Below are 17,343 nucleotides of genomic sequence, written 5' to 3'. Positions count from 1 at the left end.
CTCTCAAAAAAAAAAAAAAAAAAAAAATGAAGACCCTAAGAATAGAAATTGTTAGTAGAAAATCTGTGAGAAAAAAATGGCCTCAACCCAATTAATAATCAGGAGAATTAAAATTAAAACCACAGTGAAATACTATTTTATATCCAGCAGACAGTTAAAAGGTAGAAGTTTGCTGGTATCAGTGTTGGTGAGGAAAGCAAACTGCTGATGGGAGTTTATTAATGTGTACACTCACTTCAGAAAGTAATTTGTTGTTACCTAGTCAAGTTGAACATGTACCTACCCTAGATTTATCAATTTCATTTCTACGTATTTACCCTAGAATACTAGTTCTCAAAATATGGTTAAGGGACCCCTGAGGATTACCAAGATCCTTTCATGGAGTTTTTGAGGTCAGAGCTCTATTCATTATTTGTCCTTTTCATTCTCATTCTGTTATAACTATATGGTGGAATTTTCTAGAAGCTGCATGAAGTATGATAAAGTCATTGCTTTGACTTCTAATGAAATGTGTACTTGTGTATTCATATGTTTTAAAGATATATCAGTTTTAGTATCTAATGTAATTATCTACAGCTATAACCCATGTCAACAAAAGGCTTTTGGGGTTGTCTAAGAGTGGACCCTAAGACCAAAAAGTGTGAAAACTGCTGTCCTAGAGCAGTGGTTTTCAGAGTGTCATCCCCAGACAATCAGTATCTGGGAACTAGTTAGAAATACAAATTCACAGGTCCCTTCTAGACCTAATTCAGTCTGGAAACTGAGGATGGGGCCAGCAGTCTGTATTATAACAAGCTGTCAGGCCGGGCACAGTAGCTCATGCCTGTAATCCTAGCACCTTGGGAGGCTGAGGCAGGCGGATTGCTTGATCCAGGAGATCGAGACCAGCCTGGGCAACATAGCAAGACTTCATCTCTGCAAAAAATACAAAAAATGTAGCCCGGCATGGTGGTGCATGCCCGTAGCCTCAGCTACTCAATAGGCTGAGGTGGGAGGATGGCTTGAGCCTGAAAGGTGGAGGTTGCAGACAGCTGAGATTGTGCCACTGCGCTGTAGCCTGGGTGACAGAATGAGACCCCATCTTAAACAAAACACAAGGCCTTAAGAAGAAATACTGATCAATGATGAAGTTTGAGAACCACTGTCCTAGAGATTCAGGAATTATATTTAGGAATGTTCATAGTGGTAGTATTGATAGCACAAATCTCAGTAAAACCAAAATGTCTAATAGTGGTAGAATGGATAAATAAATTATGATATATTTACATACAAATAAAATAGCAAAAATGAATGACTGATATACATAGCCACATGGATGAATTTTTGAAAATATTATCAAGAAAAAGAGCAATTCAACAATATGTATAGATTCATTCCATTACAAAAGTTTATAAATTTGTAAAAACTATGTGTATTGTTTAAGGTTATATATGTGTATGTGTGTGTATATATATATATGGTAAAAACTATTTACAAAAGAAAGAAAATGTTTAACATATACCTTGTGGGGGTCGGAATCCAGGAGAGGAGCACCCAGGAAGCCTCAGTGATCTTGTTAATATTCGATTTCTTGAGCTGTATATATTATTTAGATTTTTTTTATACACACATGTATGTGTATAATTCACATGTATAACACATAATGATGCATATGAGTCGCACACCGTTTGGCATTATTTATTTTATGATAAAATGTTAAATTCTAAAATAGGCTCAGAATTGCTAAATGATTGGCTTTTGTTCTTGAATCACCAACAAAAATAACTCGGATTCTATACACTTTTTTATACAAGCCAGAGAAATGTAAAATCCTTTTACAGAGATTTCTATTAAAAATGGTTGGCTGGGAGTGGTGGCTCACACCTGTAATCCAGCATTTTGGGAGGCCAAGGTGGGAGGATTGCTTGAGCCCAGGACAAGACCACCCTGGGCAACATAGTGAGACTCTGTCTCTACAAAACATAAAAAATTAGCTGGGTTTGGCGGCGCTCTCCTGTATCCCCAGCTACTCAGGAGGCTGAGGTAGGAGGATTGCTTGAGTCCAGGAGGTTGAGGCTGCAATGAGCTGTGATCCCACCACTCTACTCCAGCCTGGGCGACAGAGTCAGACTCTTTACCCAAAATAAAAAACTAAAAACAAAAACAGTTAAAGACTTACTCTTTTTTTTTTTTTTTTTTTTTGAGACGGAGTCTTGCTCTGTCACTCAGGCTGGAGTACAGTGGTACAATCTTGGCTCACTGAAACCTCCATCTCCCGGGTTCAAGTGATTCTCCTATCTCAGCCTCCTGAGTAGCTGGGATTACAGGCGTGTGCCTCCATGCCTGGCTAATTGTTGTATTTTTAGTAGACACGGGTTTTCGCCATGTTGGCCAGGCTGATCTCAAACTCCTAAACTCAGGTGATCCGCCTGCCTTGGCCTCCCAAAGTGCTGGGATTACAGGCATAAGCTACCATACCTGGCCCTTAAATGCTTATTTCTTGGCTCTCTGGAAAAACCTAGCTGTCCAAAATTACTTATTCACGAAGGCTTTTGAATAGACAATTATTTTTAAACTGTTTTCTTTTTAGAAAATGAGCATGTGGATGATTCAAATAATTAGTGACTGCCTATGACTTGGGAGTTCCAAAATGTTAGATCAGCACTTGTCTTAATGAACAACCTCTGCTGTATGGTTTTATCTAATACCTTGTGTGACCTCTAAGAATGATTAGACAACTGAATGAAGATAAACTAGGACGCTGGCTTTTTACTTACTCTGTCATTGTTTGTTGTTTAGATGGGGCAAGGAAAATAATTATAATCCCAAAGTTAACCTTGGAAAGTATAGTTAACTTTAGAGGCTTTGAACTCTATTAACGTTTTAAATATGAAACTTTTGAAATGTTGGGAAAGATGGCACTTAATACAATGTTAAGTATTAATATTTTCATCAGTTTCATTATTAACTGATGAAAAAATATATATGAGCATGCTAATTTTTTTTTTTTTTAAAAGCAGATGCTTTGGATGTACTATGGAAAAGCAGCTCTCCAGGCATGGAGAAAGAGAATAGATTTTCTAAACAAAACTGCCTTAAAATGCCATATTTTATAGAGTCAAAAAATGTTCTGCTTTTGTCAGTTATAAAAATTTAATAGGGAAAATGTATGTTAATCTTAGAAATTTGGAGGTCTACAACAAATCTGACATTACATGAAAGTGCTTTGAAACTAGAAATGGTACTTTTCTTAAAAAATGATTTTACCTAATATGTATTGATACTAATAACTGCTAATTCAATAAAAACTCAAAAATACTAGTAAATAAAAATTTATTGTTTAACTTGGATTTGGCTAGATAGAGTCTTATAATGTGAATCAAAATTCTGAAAGTTTTGTCAGTGGAAAGGAAGAAGTTTGTAAACCAGACATGAATCTACTTACATCTAAAGACTGATGCTTTCTGCCTCACACTGTCTTTTGGTACTTATTTTATTGGAAAGACAGTTTACATATAAAAGCTATATATTTGAAAATGTACAAAAATTATATATAATATTAGCAAAGTATCATTTGGGATTGTGTTTTTTAAAAGCTTGGGAATATTACTTATTTACTTTTACAGCTTTCCACGCAGCTGTTTTTTTTTCTCTCTGTTTTTGACTTTGGAGATAAAGTTACTTCATTTTTATCTTTACTTTTGTCTTTATTTTGTGCCTTGGTCTTGAAAAAGTAATAAATATTTCTTACTGAGGCCCCCTCCCGCTTTGTTCTGCCATCTAAGGTGATTACAATGCTCAAGTCTCTTTGTTGGTTGCCTTTGACTAATGCTTTTCAGCAGCCCCGGGCTCAGCTCCTGGTTCCCAGTATGGCACAATGACCAGGCAGATCTCTCGACACAACTCTACTACTTCTTCGACATCTTCTGGTGGATACAGACGAACTCCCTCTGTGACTGCTCAGTTTTCTGCTCAGCCCCATGTTAATGGAGGTCCACTTTATTCTCAAAATTCAAGTAAGCTTGTGCTTTGCAGGCATACAGCAACAGTGGAGCTCCTTTTGAAGGAAATTATTTGAAACTGTTATTCTTGCCAGTGATAGACAACAATTGAAAACCATGCTGTTTCATGTTTATTTTTGTTTTAGGATTTTGTCCTTGAATCATACCATTTTAAGAGTAATCGCTTACCACTTTCTCTTCCAAAATTTAGACCTATCAAGTATATTTAACTAAATTTATCACATGTCTATATTGAGTATACTAAAATTTAACTTTAATATGCTATTTTATTACATAAATAAAACTAGAGAACAAAAACATTGCAGAAATAAACTGAATTTATTGGCATGTTTGAGACAGCGTAGTAATGGTAAAATTAAAGACACAAACATTGTCAAAGTTTTCCTTTAAATTAATATAATGAAATTGCTGGCTATCACTTTTAAGGTCATTAACCTATTCAGAAATGAGTTCAAAACCAATTAAAACTGTTTGTGATGCCTGCTTAATTACTCTGCCTTTAAATAATTCTAATGGTGGGAATTTCTTCTGATTTCCTTCTGTTTACCTCAAATTGCACATCTCAACACTAATTGCAATCAGTGTTTAAAAGCTGATAAGAGAAGAAAATAGTTTTAGCATATAATGTTAGGAAGTTAGAATAGTGTAGGGTAGTCATTAATATCACTTTCCATATTAAGATGTTCAGTGCAAAAAAGAAAACAAAATCAGAAATGAAACTGTTGTCCACCGTTTGCTTTTAGCTTACAGTTGTGCCTACTGGGCATAGACTGAGACAAGCTTTCCTACATGGCTTTTGTGGCTCTTTCTAGAGCTACATGTTATTTTAGTTTATACAACAACACTTAATACTCAGTGAATTCTCCATATTTACATAGGAGGTTGCTTTAAGCTCTTTGTATTTATAATGAATGACTCGTATATGTGTCTTAAAGCAGAGTTAGGGGAAAGTGTTTTTTTGAGACGGAGTTTCACTGTTGTCACCCAGGCTGTAGTGCAGTGATGCATCTCGGCTCACTGAAACCTCCGCCTCCCAGGTTCAAGCGATTCTTCTGCCTCAGCCACTTGAGTAGCTGGGATTACAGGCGCCTGCCACTACACCTAGCTAATTTTTGTATTTTTAGTAGGGACAGGATTTCACCATGTTGGCCAGGCTGGTCTCAAACTCCTGACCTCAGGTGATCCACCCACCTCAGCCTCCCAGGATGCTGGGATTACAGGCGTGAGCCACTGCGCCCAGCCGAAAGTTCTCATTAGTTTTTTGTTTAAAATTTAAAGATAAATTATGGTATAGCAAAAATTCCTAAGAATTGAAAACCACTTTAGCAGAAATATCAAAATTCACGAGTAATCCCAAAATTTATATAGCTTTTATCCAGACTAAAATATTAAAGCTACTGAGAAGTGTTAAACTTCACTAAATAGGATTTTACCTAAGATTTGGTATCAAAAGGTAGCCAGTGTCTGTCTAAATATTCTAGATTATCTAATAATTCACTTCACTTGTTTTGTCAACTTTATTTTTTTCATATTCTGAATTTTTAGATCCCATCTTTTTGTTTATCATTTTCCTTTTCCCCACTTTAGACATTTAATTTACTCTGCAAATAGGATTTTTGGTGACTCTTTTATATAATACATAGTTTTATAGTTTTATTTTAGCAATGCCTGCGTGGATTATTTTCAAACAGGATACTTTAATTAATGACCACGTTCTTTTGAATATTGGAAAGCAAATTTGGCCTAAAATTTTAAATAAATGATTATGTTTTGTCAAATTAATTATCCTTCAATCTGAGTTACTGTTGGTGTTGTACTACTACTAGTAGTATGTGAATGTTTTTAGTGTTTTGATGTGCACATTTTCCCTTCTGTCTAAATGTAGTAATGATTAGTATCTTCACAGCATAGCTTTTCTTTTTCATTACATACTAACCAGCATGGCTAGTTACTAAGAGTTGTTTCTAAACACTTTTTTAGCTTTGTGAGAGTTTTCTGTTTTTTAAGTCAAAACCTCTAACCTTTTATTTAAGAGCCTTCTATAGCATATTAGAATGAAATAGGATTGGTTTCATAGTGAATTGAATGTTATTTTTAGCTATACAATGAATATTAATGCACATAATTGCTTTGTTACTTCTTTGAACACTGAACTTCTTTCAAATTTTTATGCTTACCAACAGAATTTGCACGTTAGATTAATTGAAACAACCTTTTGATTAATCCTTGGTAACCAATAAATTGTTTTTCTCTATCAATTTAGTGTTACTACTTGGTGACTACCAACAGATTAAATTTTGCTATCGAGTCCTACTGACTTTTTCTAAGCAATCTTTGGCAATTACTGACTTGTTAAAATGAGACAAAGTCACAAGCATATGAATGTTTACTTCTAGTGTATGTTATAATTTTTAATACATGAGTATTTGGTATTTCCTGTTAATTATGTCATCTCCACAAATACATGTGAATGTGTTTCAAGCTATCCAATGAGTTGTTAAAAATTAATGCAAAGAATTACATATTTTAACTTATTGGAGATCAGGTTTCCTTTTTCAGAACAGTGATAAGGTCACTTTTGAGATATCCCATGAAACTGAATGATTAACATGATACATTCCCTTGTAAATTTAGGACTGATATTTTTAAAAATAAAATTGCCAAATTAAAAAAATCACAACCTTGTTTTACAAACAAGAGTTTTTCCTGGAGAGCTGTGTGTGAATTTAGATATATAATAAGAACTGTCTTTAAAGGAAACCTGTGATTAATAGTTTTATTGATACATGAAATAAACAGCTATTATATATTTGTTTTATTTATTTGGGTCCCAATTTACAACATTACCTTAAAGCTAGACAAACCTGTTATAGTTATGGCAAAGACACAATATTCTGGAAACCTATGTAGGTATTTCATTGTTACCTATTTTAGAAGTCTTTCCTTATAATTTGAAAATTTTATTTTACCAAATAAAGTGAGTGTGATGGTAAATTTAAATCTTTCCCAAACAATATAACATTAGGATTAAATTAAGTGTATTTGTTCTTTTATAAAATTAATCAATTGGCTAAGCACAACTTGGCCTTTAGGTTTGCTTGTGGGAAATGTACTCGAAGGTTCTGCAGGTTTTTGTTTTGTTTTTTGTTTTGTTTTGTTTCATTTGCAAACTGTTCTTTGCATACTTATGTTTGTGGTCCTTGTAACTGACTTCTGCTTTTTGTTTGTTTCCTTTTCTTTCCTTTATCTGTTTTACTTCCCCCATACTGTGTTGTTGCTACCAGTTTCTATTGCTCCACCCCCTCCCCCTATGCCTCAGTTGACTCCACAGATACCTCTCACAGGCTTCGTGGCCAGGGTGCAGGAAAACAGTAAGTTTGGAAAAACTGAGCTATGGAAGAGTAGAGGCTGTCTCCTTATAGCATGCATGGCTGACGATGAGTCATCGTTTTCCTTACTTTTATTGAGAAGCTAATCTTATCTTGAAAATAGGTGCAGATATGTTACTGAAACTGAAGAGCACGGTCTTCAGTTTTTTCTCTTTGTGTGCATGGTTACTGACCCATATAAATTTCAAAGCTGCAGTTTTCTTATGTCTTTACATGATCCTAAAACAGGAGATCTGATCTTTACATAATCTCAAGGAAAGAATAATCAAACACAAAAATTCAAATTGTATGGGAACTTTTAGCTTCTAATAGTTATTAGAATTAGAAAGCATATTTTATTTTAATAAATTTATCAAGATATAGGTAGATATACTATGAGATTAAATTTAATATGAAATTGGGGCAGGTTTTCCCCCCTTAATTACAAAAAAATTTTAGGGAAAGCTTTGTAGCCTCAGATTTTCGTACATACATGATATTGAATCTACGTAAAGGTTCATTGTTAGGATAAGATTGAATGGCCAAGAATAAGTAAATTACATTGATGCTATCCATTTCAGGGTGAGTGATAAGCAATTTAGCATCCTTTTCACATTTTGGCTACATCCAGGCCCACGAAGATTGTTTCTGAATATGAAAATCAGTTAACTTTTTTAGTTCTTCTCTTGAATGAAGTTCAGGGATTTTTTTTTTTTTTTTTTTGGCGGGCGGGGGGGAAGTTATTTTGGATATATAGCTTTAATCAGGATAGACTAATTTATATTACTGCCTGATTACTTTTGAAATTCCAGAAGATGTATAATCCTAACTGCATGATCACAGTGAATGTTATATAAAGTGAAAAATACCACTATTTTACTGAATTATAATATGCTAGAATAGCATATTGATGGTAATGTGGTCTATTTTTAATTTACTTCATTTGGACCATCACCATGAAAATAAATCTCAGGATGGTTTGAACAAATGAATAACCCACTTGCCCAGCCTATCCTCCAAGACGATATATTGTGGCAAATTCCATTCTTCAGCTTTTGCTGACCCTGTTATGTTATTCTCCCCATTCCCTCCCTTCTGCCAGTCAAATATTTGTGTACTCGATGTTATGTGCCAGGCTCTGTGAAAAATACCAGCAGTTTAAGACAAAAGCCCCTTCCTTCAGGAAATGTGTGATCCAACTGGCTTGTTATAAAATGTTGTTTCGTAATGTTGACATTTCTGAGTGTAAGCCATCCTTACTGTTAATATGTGTTTGAAAACCCTAATGTGTGCAAACCTTTAAAAAGATATGAATAATCAGCCTGGGCAACACGGCAAGACCCTGTCTGTACAAAAAATAAAAAATTAGCCAGGTGTGGTGGCATGTGCCTGTAGTTCCAGCTACTAGGGAGGCTGAGGCTGGGGCATCATTTGAGTCCAGGACATCAAGGCTGCAGTGAGCCATGATCGCACTACTGCACTCCAGCCTAGGAGTGCAAAAATAAATAAATAGAGTGCAAAAATAAATAAATGCATGGATGGATGGATAGATAGAAGTGAATCTTATTTTTAAAAATAAATGAGTAAGGGTAAACTGCTGGTCATTAATGCTGCAGAGTTTAAAGACAGTGCGAACTTTTGAACTACCATACCACTAACAATTATTAGGAAATAATTTAAAATAGTCATAATGCACATCAGTTTTGTGAGTCCAATGGTGACTGACTAGCTATTTGGTAAATCTTTTCTTTATATAGAAATCCAGTATTAGTGTGCATTATTCTAGGCATGTGCGGTCTTTGCCAAAGAGGCTCTTGGTATTAGTTCTTTTTACCAAACATACGAACTTGGGTCAGTGATTCTTCTTGTGCCACAGATTCCCTAACTTTATTTGGTTTCTGTTTTCTTTGAAAGTATGTTAGGAAGATTGGTGTTAAAATATGTATCAGTACTTTAAATGTTTTATGAAGTACAAATTTTATGTGTTCTTCTCTTAAATACCCAGTTTATTATGACACTCAAAGTGGGTGATAATGAATGCATGTAGCAGTTAGCCTATTAATAAGTGTTTCAATTTAAGATACCAGCCTCTAAAAAAGTCAGCAGTGTGTTTGCATCTCTTTATGATTATGCAGAGAATTAGATTAACCAAGACTTCTGCCATAATTTGAAGATAAGACATGTAGATTTACAACAGTTGGATATAAAGACAATTTCGTGAAAACATTGAACTAGTGTGATAAATCGAGAGTAAATTCAAGGTACCCACATATATAATTTACACATTAAGCCAAACTAAGGATATGAACTATGGCTGTTTGATGTTAGGAGGGGTCCATACCCATTTTCCTCTCCTCAATAATATTAAAAAGTTTTATAGAGGAAGTTATGGACAAAGATAAAATGGATCTAGGAATGAGGCAGAAAATTTAATTGTAGACCCGTTTGATAGGTATTAGAGTGAGCATTACCATACAAGATTTGTTTTCTAATAGCCCTTTCATCCCTCAAGAGGATAAAATAGAAATCACAGCATTGAAGTGGTTATGAAAATAGGGTCATTATCTGCAAATATTTTAAACCTGGAGCCCTTGGTTGTATATTCAGCACATTATTCCCAGGAGGGTAAACGTTTAAACCTGTATGACAAATAGATTACGGCTGATTTCTTTGATCACGTAAATAGCCCCAGAAATTGGCATTTGATTTAGTGTGTTTGTATTATGAACTTCTCCCCTGCAGGAATTATATATTCCTGTATCAATCTGTATGAAAACATTTTCATATGTCTTTTGAACTTTTAAAGAATTTTATGGATCAGAAATTTAAGTTAAGCACTAGTTGGGTTCCAGCTTTGAATTCTTTAAGTAATAGGAGCATTTTTACCTGATATTATGCTAGTTCATTGAACAGAGCTCTAGCCTGACATTTTCCCATTTCCCTGTTTACACCTTTGACTATGTAAAGCACACACATATATACTGACCACGACCATCTAGAGTTTGAGGTATGAGTCATTTTTATTGTTTTGTTTACTATAAGTTTCTTTTTGTTTGTTTTTTTAATTACATCTTCAACACTTTATGTTTAAATCTTAATTGTTGATGTATTCTTAGAAAATTGAATCTTTAGGATCTAGGCTTGCCCTCATCCCGTGCTTATGTTTTACTAGCAATAATGCAAAATTTTAGCTTGCCTTCTACAAAAAAACTGATTATGAATATAAACATTTTTAAAAATATTCAATTAGATTTTCTACTGGTTGGGGATTCTTTTTCCATTTTTTCAACTTGTAAAATGTAAATAACAGAGTAGAAAATCTATACACAGAAGCAGACCTAATACCACCAACTTTAACTTTCTCTCCATCAAAACAAACAATAATCAGCAAAGAAACAAAAATCTGTCCATGGGAGATTCAATTTTTAGGGAACCAAAGCTGTTTCAAGCCAAAATCGGGCATGAATGAGCAGAGTGAAAAGTGATCAAACCATTAATGTAATGTTACTCATATCGTTTACTGCAGTCCAAATGACAAAAGTGACATAGATTTAGTTTAGGTTGTTAACATTTGTCTCGATCTGAACCTTCGAATAAGGAAACTACTCCTATAATCCTTATAAAAAGAGACATTGTCTCCTAACACCCTGCATTCATTAATTTGTAATACTGCCAGATACACTTATTTTTAGCTCATTTTGTTATTTTTAAATGATTCTTGAGTAGCATAAACTTTAACACACCAAGCTTTTATTTCTAATCATTGCATGTTTTATTGTAGTGCATGCTGTACTTAAGTTAGAGCTTTCTTAAATTCTGTTAACTTATAACTTTCCATCTAGACTTATCTGTGATTCAGATCAATCATATGAATCTTTTTAGTTGCTGATAGTCCAACTCCACCGCCACCACCTCCACCAGATGACATTCCCATGTTTGATGACTCTCCACCTCCCCCACCACCACCTCCAGTGGATTATGAAGATGAGGAGGCTGCAGTAGTTCAGTATAATGATCCATATGCAGATGGGGATCCTGCTTGGGCCCCCAAGAATTATATTGAGAAAGGTAAGGTACAATCATTGAATTGATGTGAAGGAATATAACCTAATTGTAGAAATTTAGGACTATAAAGAACATCTAGTCCAATGTTTCTCAGCCTTTTAAACTGCCTTACCAGCCAAGATGATTTACTTAAACCTTACTTCCTAAGCTTTGTATTATTCCCAGTGTATAGGGGGATTCTTTCTTTGTATTTTAAATTAAAATTGCAGTGTTAGATTTGCTTTCAAACTACATATGTGTTCAGCTGAAGATTAACTTGCTGGATGGCATTTTGTAGATGAAACAGCTAAGGCACAAAAATGGAGTTATATGTAATTACTAAAGATTTTAAAAGTTCTGTCAAGCTCTGTTGATGACCTTTCATATCTAAATATAGATGGTCCCTGATTTACAGTGGTTCAGTTTAGGATCTTTTCAACTTTATGATGGTACAAAAATGATATGCATTCAGTATGCTTCTCAACTTATGATGTAACTTTGTCTGGATAAACCTGTTATAAGTAAAAAATATAAGTTATAGGTTGAAAATGTACTTTCAATTTACAATATTTTCCACTAAACAGTGGGTTTATTGGGACATAACCCCATCATATGGAAGTGGAGGAGCATCTGTCTTTAAAAATTTATTAGTACTATCATGAGAAAAGCCTAAATTAAGGCGTCAGGTGATTTTATAAAAGAGAAGACAAATTACCAGGATTATATTTCATGAAACTATGAACTACTTTAAAGTCTAATTTACCTACAGTACCCAATATTCACTGTAATTATCTATTAAGAAATATAGGTGGGGAAGAAACAAATCCTGTTTCTAGAGTTTTTATTTTTTCATCCAGTTCTGTGCTATTTTAAAATCTGTATTTCTTTTTGCAGAAATGGGAATCAATTAAAAATAAAATCAAATCTGTATTTCTATAGAGTTCTGAAAAATGCTTGTGATTTAGTTGAACACTTTTGGTTGCCTTTGATATATTTCCTTCTATTGACTTTATTGGGTTAACAGTCTTTAAGCAGGTAGCTGTAGCTCTTGAGACCAGCAGCATTCTTTCCTGCCCAAGTTTTGGATATGTGGCAAAAGTAAATTTGTTTTCCTTTTATATTTTTTTATTTTTTGAGGTGGAGTCTTGTTCTGTCTCCCAGTGTGGAGTGCAGTGGTGTGATCTCGGCTCACTGCAACTTCTGCCTCCTGGGTTCAAGCAATTCTCCTGCCTCAGCCTCTTAAATAGCTGGGATTACAGGTGCCCGCCACCACGCCCAGCTAACTTTTATATTTTTAGTAGAGACGGGGTTTTGCCATGTTGGCCAGCCTGGTCTTGAACTCCTGACCTCAAGTGATCCGCCCATCTCAGCCTCCCAGTTGTGGGATTACCGGTGTGAGCCACCACTCCTGGCCTTATATTTTTAAACGGTAAATAATTTACATATTGTTAAGAAAGTCTTAAATATTCTACTTTAGATTCCCATATACCTTCAAATAGAGAGCTGTTGTTACTTATGAGGATGATAAACTTCAGTGGCCTTGAATTGTGTTTTTACCCATATTTTCTTTCTTGGTAAAGCAAATTTAACTATGAAAATGGGACCATATTTATAGAAGTTGACAAATTTGGAATGACATATCGGGTAATATACTTCATAGTAGAGGATTAAAAAGTATCTTCCCAAGAACTAGGGGTGAGCATACTTTGTTTGGCATAAAGCCAGATAGTAAATATTTTAAACTTTGCTGGCTATACAGTCTCTGTCACAACTACTCAGTCCTACTGTTGTAGCGTAAAAGAGGACATAGTACATCAGTAAGTAGATGTGGCCATATTGCAATAAAACTTTATTTACAAAAAATGCAGTGGTTTGGATTTGTCCTTGGGCCATGATACACTTTAGATTGCATTCCACAGCACTTTGCAAAGGAAGTGAATATAGGCTGAGCATCGCTATCTGAAAGTCCCAAATTCAAAATGCTCCAAAATCCACAATGAGTTCCAACATGATGCTGCAAGTGGAAAATTCCACACCTGACCTCATGTGATGGGTCACAGTCAGAATGCAGGCACATGATACAGTTTATTCAGTGTTCCCAAGGGAAAAATAAAATTACCTTCAGGCTATGTGTGTAAGGTGTATGTGAAACAAAAATGAGTTTTGTGTTTAGACTTGGATCCCATCTCCAAGATAATATCTCATTACCTATATGTAAAATTCCCAAGTCTGAAAAGAAAACCCAAATCCAAAGCAGTTCTGATCCCAGGCATTTCAGATAAGGGTTACTCAACCTATATCTTGAACTGAAAAGAATTACAGACACCACAGAATTGCCACGTTCTCTAAATATTAATTAAAATCCTTTGAAGTAAGTAAATGTTCTTTTTAAAAAATCTGGGAACAGTCCCTTAAATTAGCATGGGTCCTTGAATGAGTAGGATGTGATTTACCTTCCAGTGACTGTGTATTTTCAAATTAGATAGCTTGGGTTGTTACCTGGTTTACTGAATGGCTGTGCAGCTTTGCCTGATAATTATTTCGAAAAGCGGTGCTTTGTATATGATTGGCACTTGGTATTTGAATGAATTGAAACATCTAATAAATTCTGAAGTTCAGAGAGCTTTCTTAAAGTGATTGACAGAACCTATTGACCTGTTCAGTCTAATCAGATTGTCATTTGACTCTAAGATTAAGCCAATGATATAAGTACATGGTTGGCACTGACCTACTTATATTGATAGATACAAAAATTAAGAAATCTTCATAAAAATGGTTTTGCTGTGCTATATATTTAATTGGCTTTGTCTTAAAATTCAAGTAAATGTTGGATATAGTGCATTCATGTGATATTTCAACTGTTTTTTCCATAGTTGTTGCAATATATGATTATACAAAAGACAAGGATGATGAGCTGTCATTTATGGAGGGTGCAATCATTTATGTTATAAAGAAGAATGATGATGGCTGGTATGAAGGAGTCTGCAATCGAGTGACTGGTCTGTTCCCTGGGAACTATGTTGAATCAATCATGCACTATACTGATTAATTTTTTTTTTTTTTTTTTTGCTTTTAAAGTAGATTCTTATTACTCAGTCATACTGTGGGACAATTATGGTTAACAGAACTGTCTTAATATGTTTTAAAATGTGCCCATATTTTCAGAACATGCTGTTTTATTGGTAAATTGAATGTCTACCTGTAAGCATAAATCTTTGAGGCAGTTTGTGTATTGCTAAATAGCAATTTATACAAGAAGCTGTCCATAACTGATTATGCTTATGTACTTACTTACACATTTTTAACTTTATGACCAGCCTAAATATTCTGGGGGAAGTGGGGTATAATATTTAACGAATCATTATTCAGATTGTACCATTACATGTTTCAGTGCAGCATGATTACTAACGCTATGTCAGACTAATATTAAAATCAGAAAATTTAAATGCTGGTGCTGGTCAGACTTTTTTTGTTAGATTCTCTCATTTAAAAAAAATACTGTTTGTTTAAAGCATGCATAAAAATTTATGTATTGAAATATACTTAAAAATTCCAAGATGCTTCCCATTTGTGTAATATTTACCTGGAGGACTCATACTTAGGTGTCTTAATATGAATTGAGTCTCCAAGGGTCTCCATGTGAAACAAAAGAAGCAAAAAGAGAATTATCTGTAATGTTGTAATTTGTACCTAAGTTTTTTAATGAGTGAAATTTGCATTATAAATTTTTTCCATTCATAAATACATAAGTGAACCAAAGGTTTTTGTCCTTTCCTTCACTGGTTTGCTTTAAAAAAAAATAAAAGATAATGATTTATTGCAGAATTATGGTTCTATTTTCTCAATATGTTAACTTGGAAAAAAATTTTAGCCTTATCTTAATCTGTCCCAACAGCAATGTGACGGGTTTTTGCAGATTCAAAATCTGCAATGGTTATTTACAAGTCAATCTACTGAATTCCTTTTTTAAAGAATCTTTTGAAGCTAAGAAAATGTGTCAAGTTGTGTGCATTCATTCTGTAAGTAAAATTCGTAAGGATTGCCATGTCCTTCAGTTTTGCAGTGGACTGTTGTACACTGGTTCAATGAAAGGAAATTAAAAGTACCTTTTACATATTGTAAAAGTGGATACAGTTGATTTGTGAATAGGCACTATTTAATCCATTACCTGGCACTAGCAACATTAGAATTTTAAAATAAAATAATTGGGAAAGAAGGTGGGTCATGTATTAATCAGTGAACAGAGATTTACCTAATGAACAGACTTGTATTGTCTTTTGACATAATCAAAATGCAACACATGCACTTTGTGTGTCTCCTCTTAATTTAAGGGAGGGCTGAGGGATGTTTTCTCTTCTTGTGTATAATTCTATATTGCTTAGGATATTAAAGTAGAGCACTCAAGTGTGGGTTTCTGTGTTATCGAGGGTTTGTTTGGAATTCAAATTACAGTTATGTACTGGACGTTACAGACTTGTAACACCATAGTGAATGGTAAGACTAGTGCAAAACAGTTATTTCTGAAAATTAAAGACCATTACTGCTACCAAATCAATGTGACTATTTCATACACATTTTGCCTTTGTTAATTTTAAACAAAGTATCATTAGTGATCAGCTAGCTACCTTCTACTTTCCATTTTTGAAGTGGATTGTTCTCTTAATTTGTATATAACCTGTTGTCTAAATTTTATGTACAGTCTTTTATAATAAACCATTCTCCTATATGAAACTTTGGATACTGTTAAAATATAACTGATGTGGACTTCAATGCAGACTTCACATTTTTCTCATCTTTACTCCCACAGTAAATCAAGACAAACCATTTGAATTTTAACATCGATTATTTATTTGTGTAATGGCCTTACATGTGGATATTAACAGTGTAAACAATACCACATATAACCATCAAGATACCTCGATTATAATTTATAGGACTAGAATGACAGATTCAGATGGTTTAATTACATTTAAAAAGTTTTCTGAAAAAACTTTTGCAATAAAAAAAATAAATTGCCCATCAATAAGTTTTATATCTTTTAAAATGATTTTTGGTTATCTGCACATGAAGCAAACAAAGTGTATTCCACAAAATTCTTTAGGCACAGTCTGGTAAGATAGCTGCCAGAAAGAACAGAAAGAGTTGTCATTTATCTCTTGTGAGTACAATTTCTGAAAGTTGAATGAGGGCATCTCTTTCTGGGGATGGTCGAAGTTTACTGATCTCTCTTATTGCTTCATGGCAGTACTGCTGGGCGAGGTAGGTTGTTTGTTGCACACCATCACTCTACGAGATACAGAACAAAACAGAACAGATGCCTGTCACTGACTGAATCAGCATTTTAACTTCCTGCTATAATAAATGAACACATAGTTTTGAGATCAGATGAGCTGAGGGTTACAGTTTCAACAGTCAAACTACATCTCTAATGTTCTTTTCCCGACTGATAGTGCTAACTTCCTTTAGGCCTTTTTCTCATATTGAAGCAAATTTTTATTCTATTAGCATGCAAAGCAACTAGCTCATCAATATTACGTGGTCATCCATTTTCCCCTTTTACTTAAGTATTAGACTTTCTCAAAAGTTCTACATACAAAGTATTGTTATACATTTAAATGTAAAAAAACACAAGTAAAACTTATAAAGAATAAAGACATAACAAAATGAAAGTACAGAGGGTTTATGAAGAAAGTCAGGTTCCTTTCTTCCAAAGGCACTCACTTTATCCATTAGTTTTTCTTTTTCTGTTTTTTTTTTGAGACAGGGTCTCACTCTGTCACCCGGACTGGAGTGCACGGCGTGATCTCAGCTCACTGCAACCTCTACCTCCCGGGTTCAAGCAATTGTCCTGCCTCAGCCTCCCAAGTAGCTGGGACTACAGGCGCATGCCACCATACCCAGCTAATTTTTGTATTTTTTTTTTTTTTCTT

General features: G+C 34.3%; 2 protein-coding genes across 3 annotated transcripts in view; one reads left to right on the top strand and one right to left on the bottom strand.

Moving 5' to 3' along the window:
• The window catches only part of ABI1 (abl-interactor 1), a 106,695-nt gene extending 90,551 nt beyond the window's left edge, over positions 1-16,144 (top strand). The window contains exons 9-12 of one of the 2 annotated variants that reach the window (XM_011969104.1): positions 3,819-3,995; positions 7,286-7,372; positions 11,252-11,437; positions 14,287-16,144. In XM_011969104.1, the coding sequence (XP_011824494.1) occupies positions 3,819-3,995; positions 7,286-7,372; positions 11,252-11,437; positions 14,287-14,462 (626 nt within the window). In that variant the 3' untranslated portion in view covers positions 14,463-16,144. The remainder of the gene's footprint in view (positions 1-3,818; positions 3,996-7,285; positions 7,373-11,251; positions 11,438-14,286) is intronic. The other variant, XM_011969105.1, reaches the window with a different exon arrangement.
• Positions 16,145-16,237: 93 nt separating this feature from the next.
• PDSS1 (prenyl (decaprenyl) diphosphate synthase, subunit 1) overlaps positions 16,238-17,343 on the bottom strand; it is a 59,410-nt gene continuing 58,304 nt past the window's right edge. Inside the window, exon 12 of the mRNA XM_011969103.1 lies at positions 16,238-16,699. Coding sequence (XP_011824493.1) covers positions 16,559-16,699 — 141 coding nt within the window. The 3' untranslated portion in view covers positions 16,238-16,558. The remainder of the gene's footprint in view (positions 16,700-17,343) is intronic.

The sequence above is a fragment of the Mandrillus leucophaeus genome, unplaced genomic scaffold (genome assembly GCF_000951045.1).
Source record: "Mandrillus leucophaeus isolate KB7577 unplaced genomic scaffold, Mleu.le_1.0 Scaffold872, whole genome shotgun sequence".
Classification (NCBI taxonomy): domain Eukaryota; kingdom Metazoa; phylum Chordata; class Mammalia; order Primates; family Cercopithecidae; genus Mandrillus; species Mandrillus leucophaeus.
This window is presented reverse-complemented; position numbering and strand designations above follow the sequence as displayed.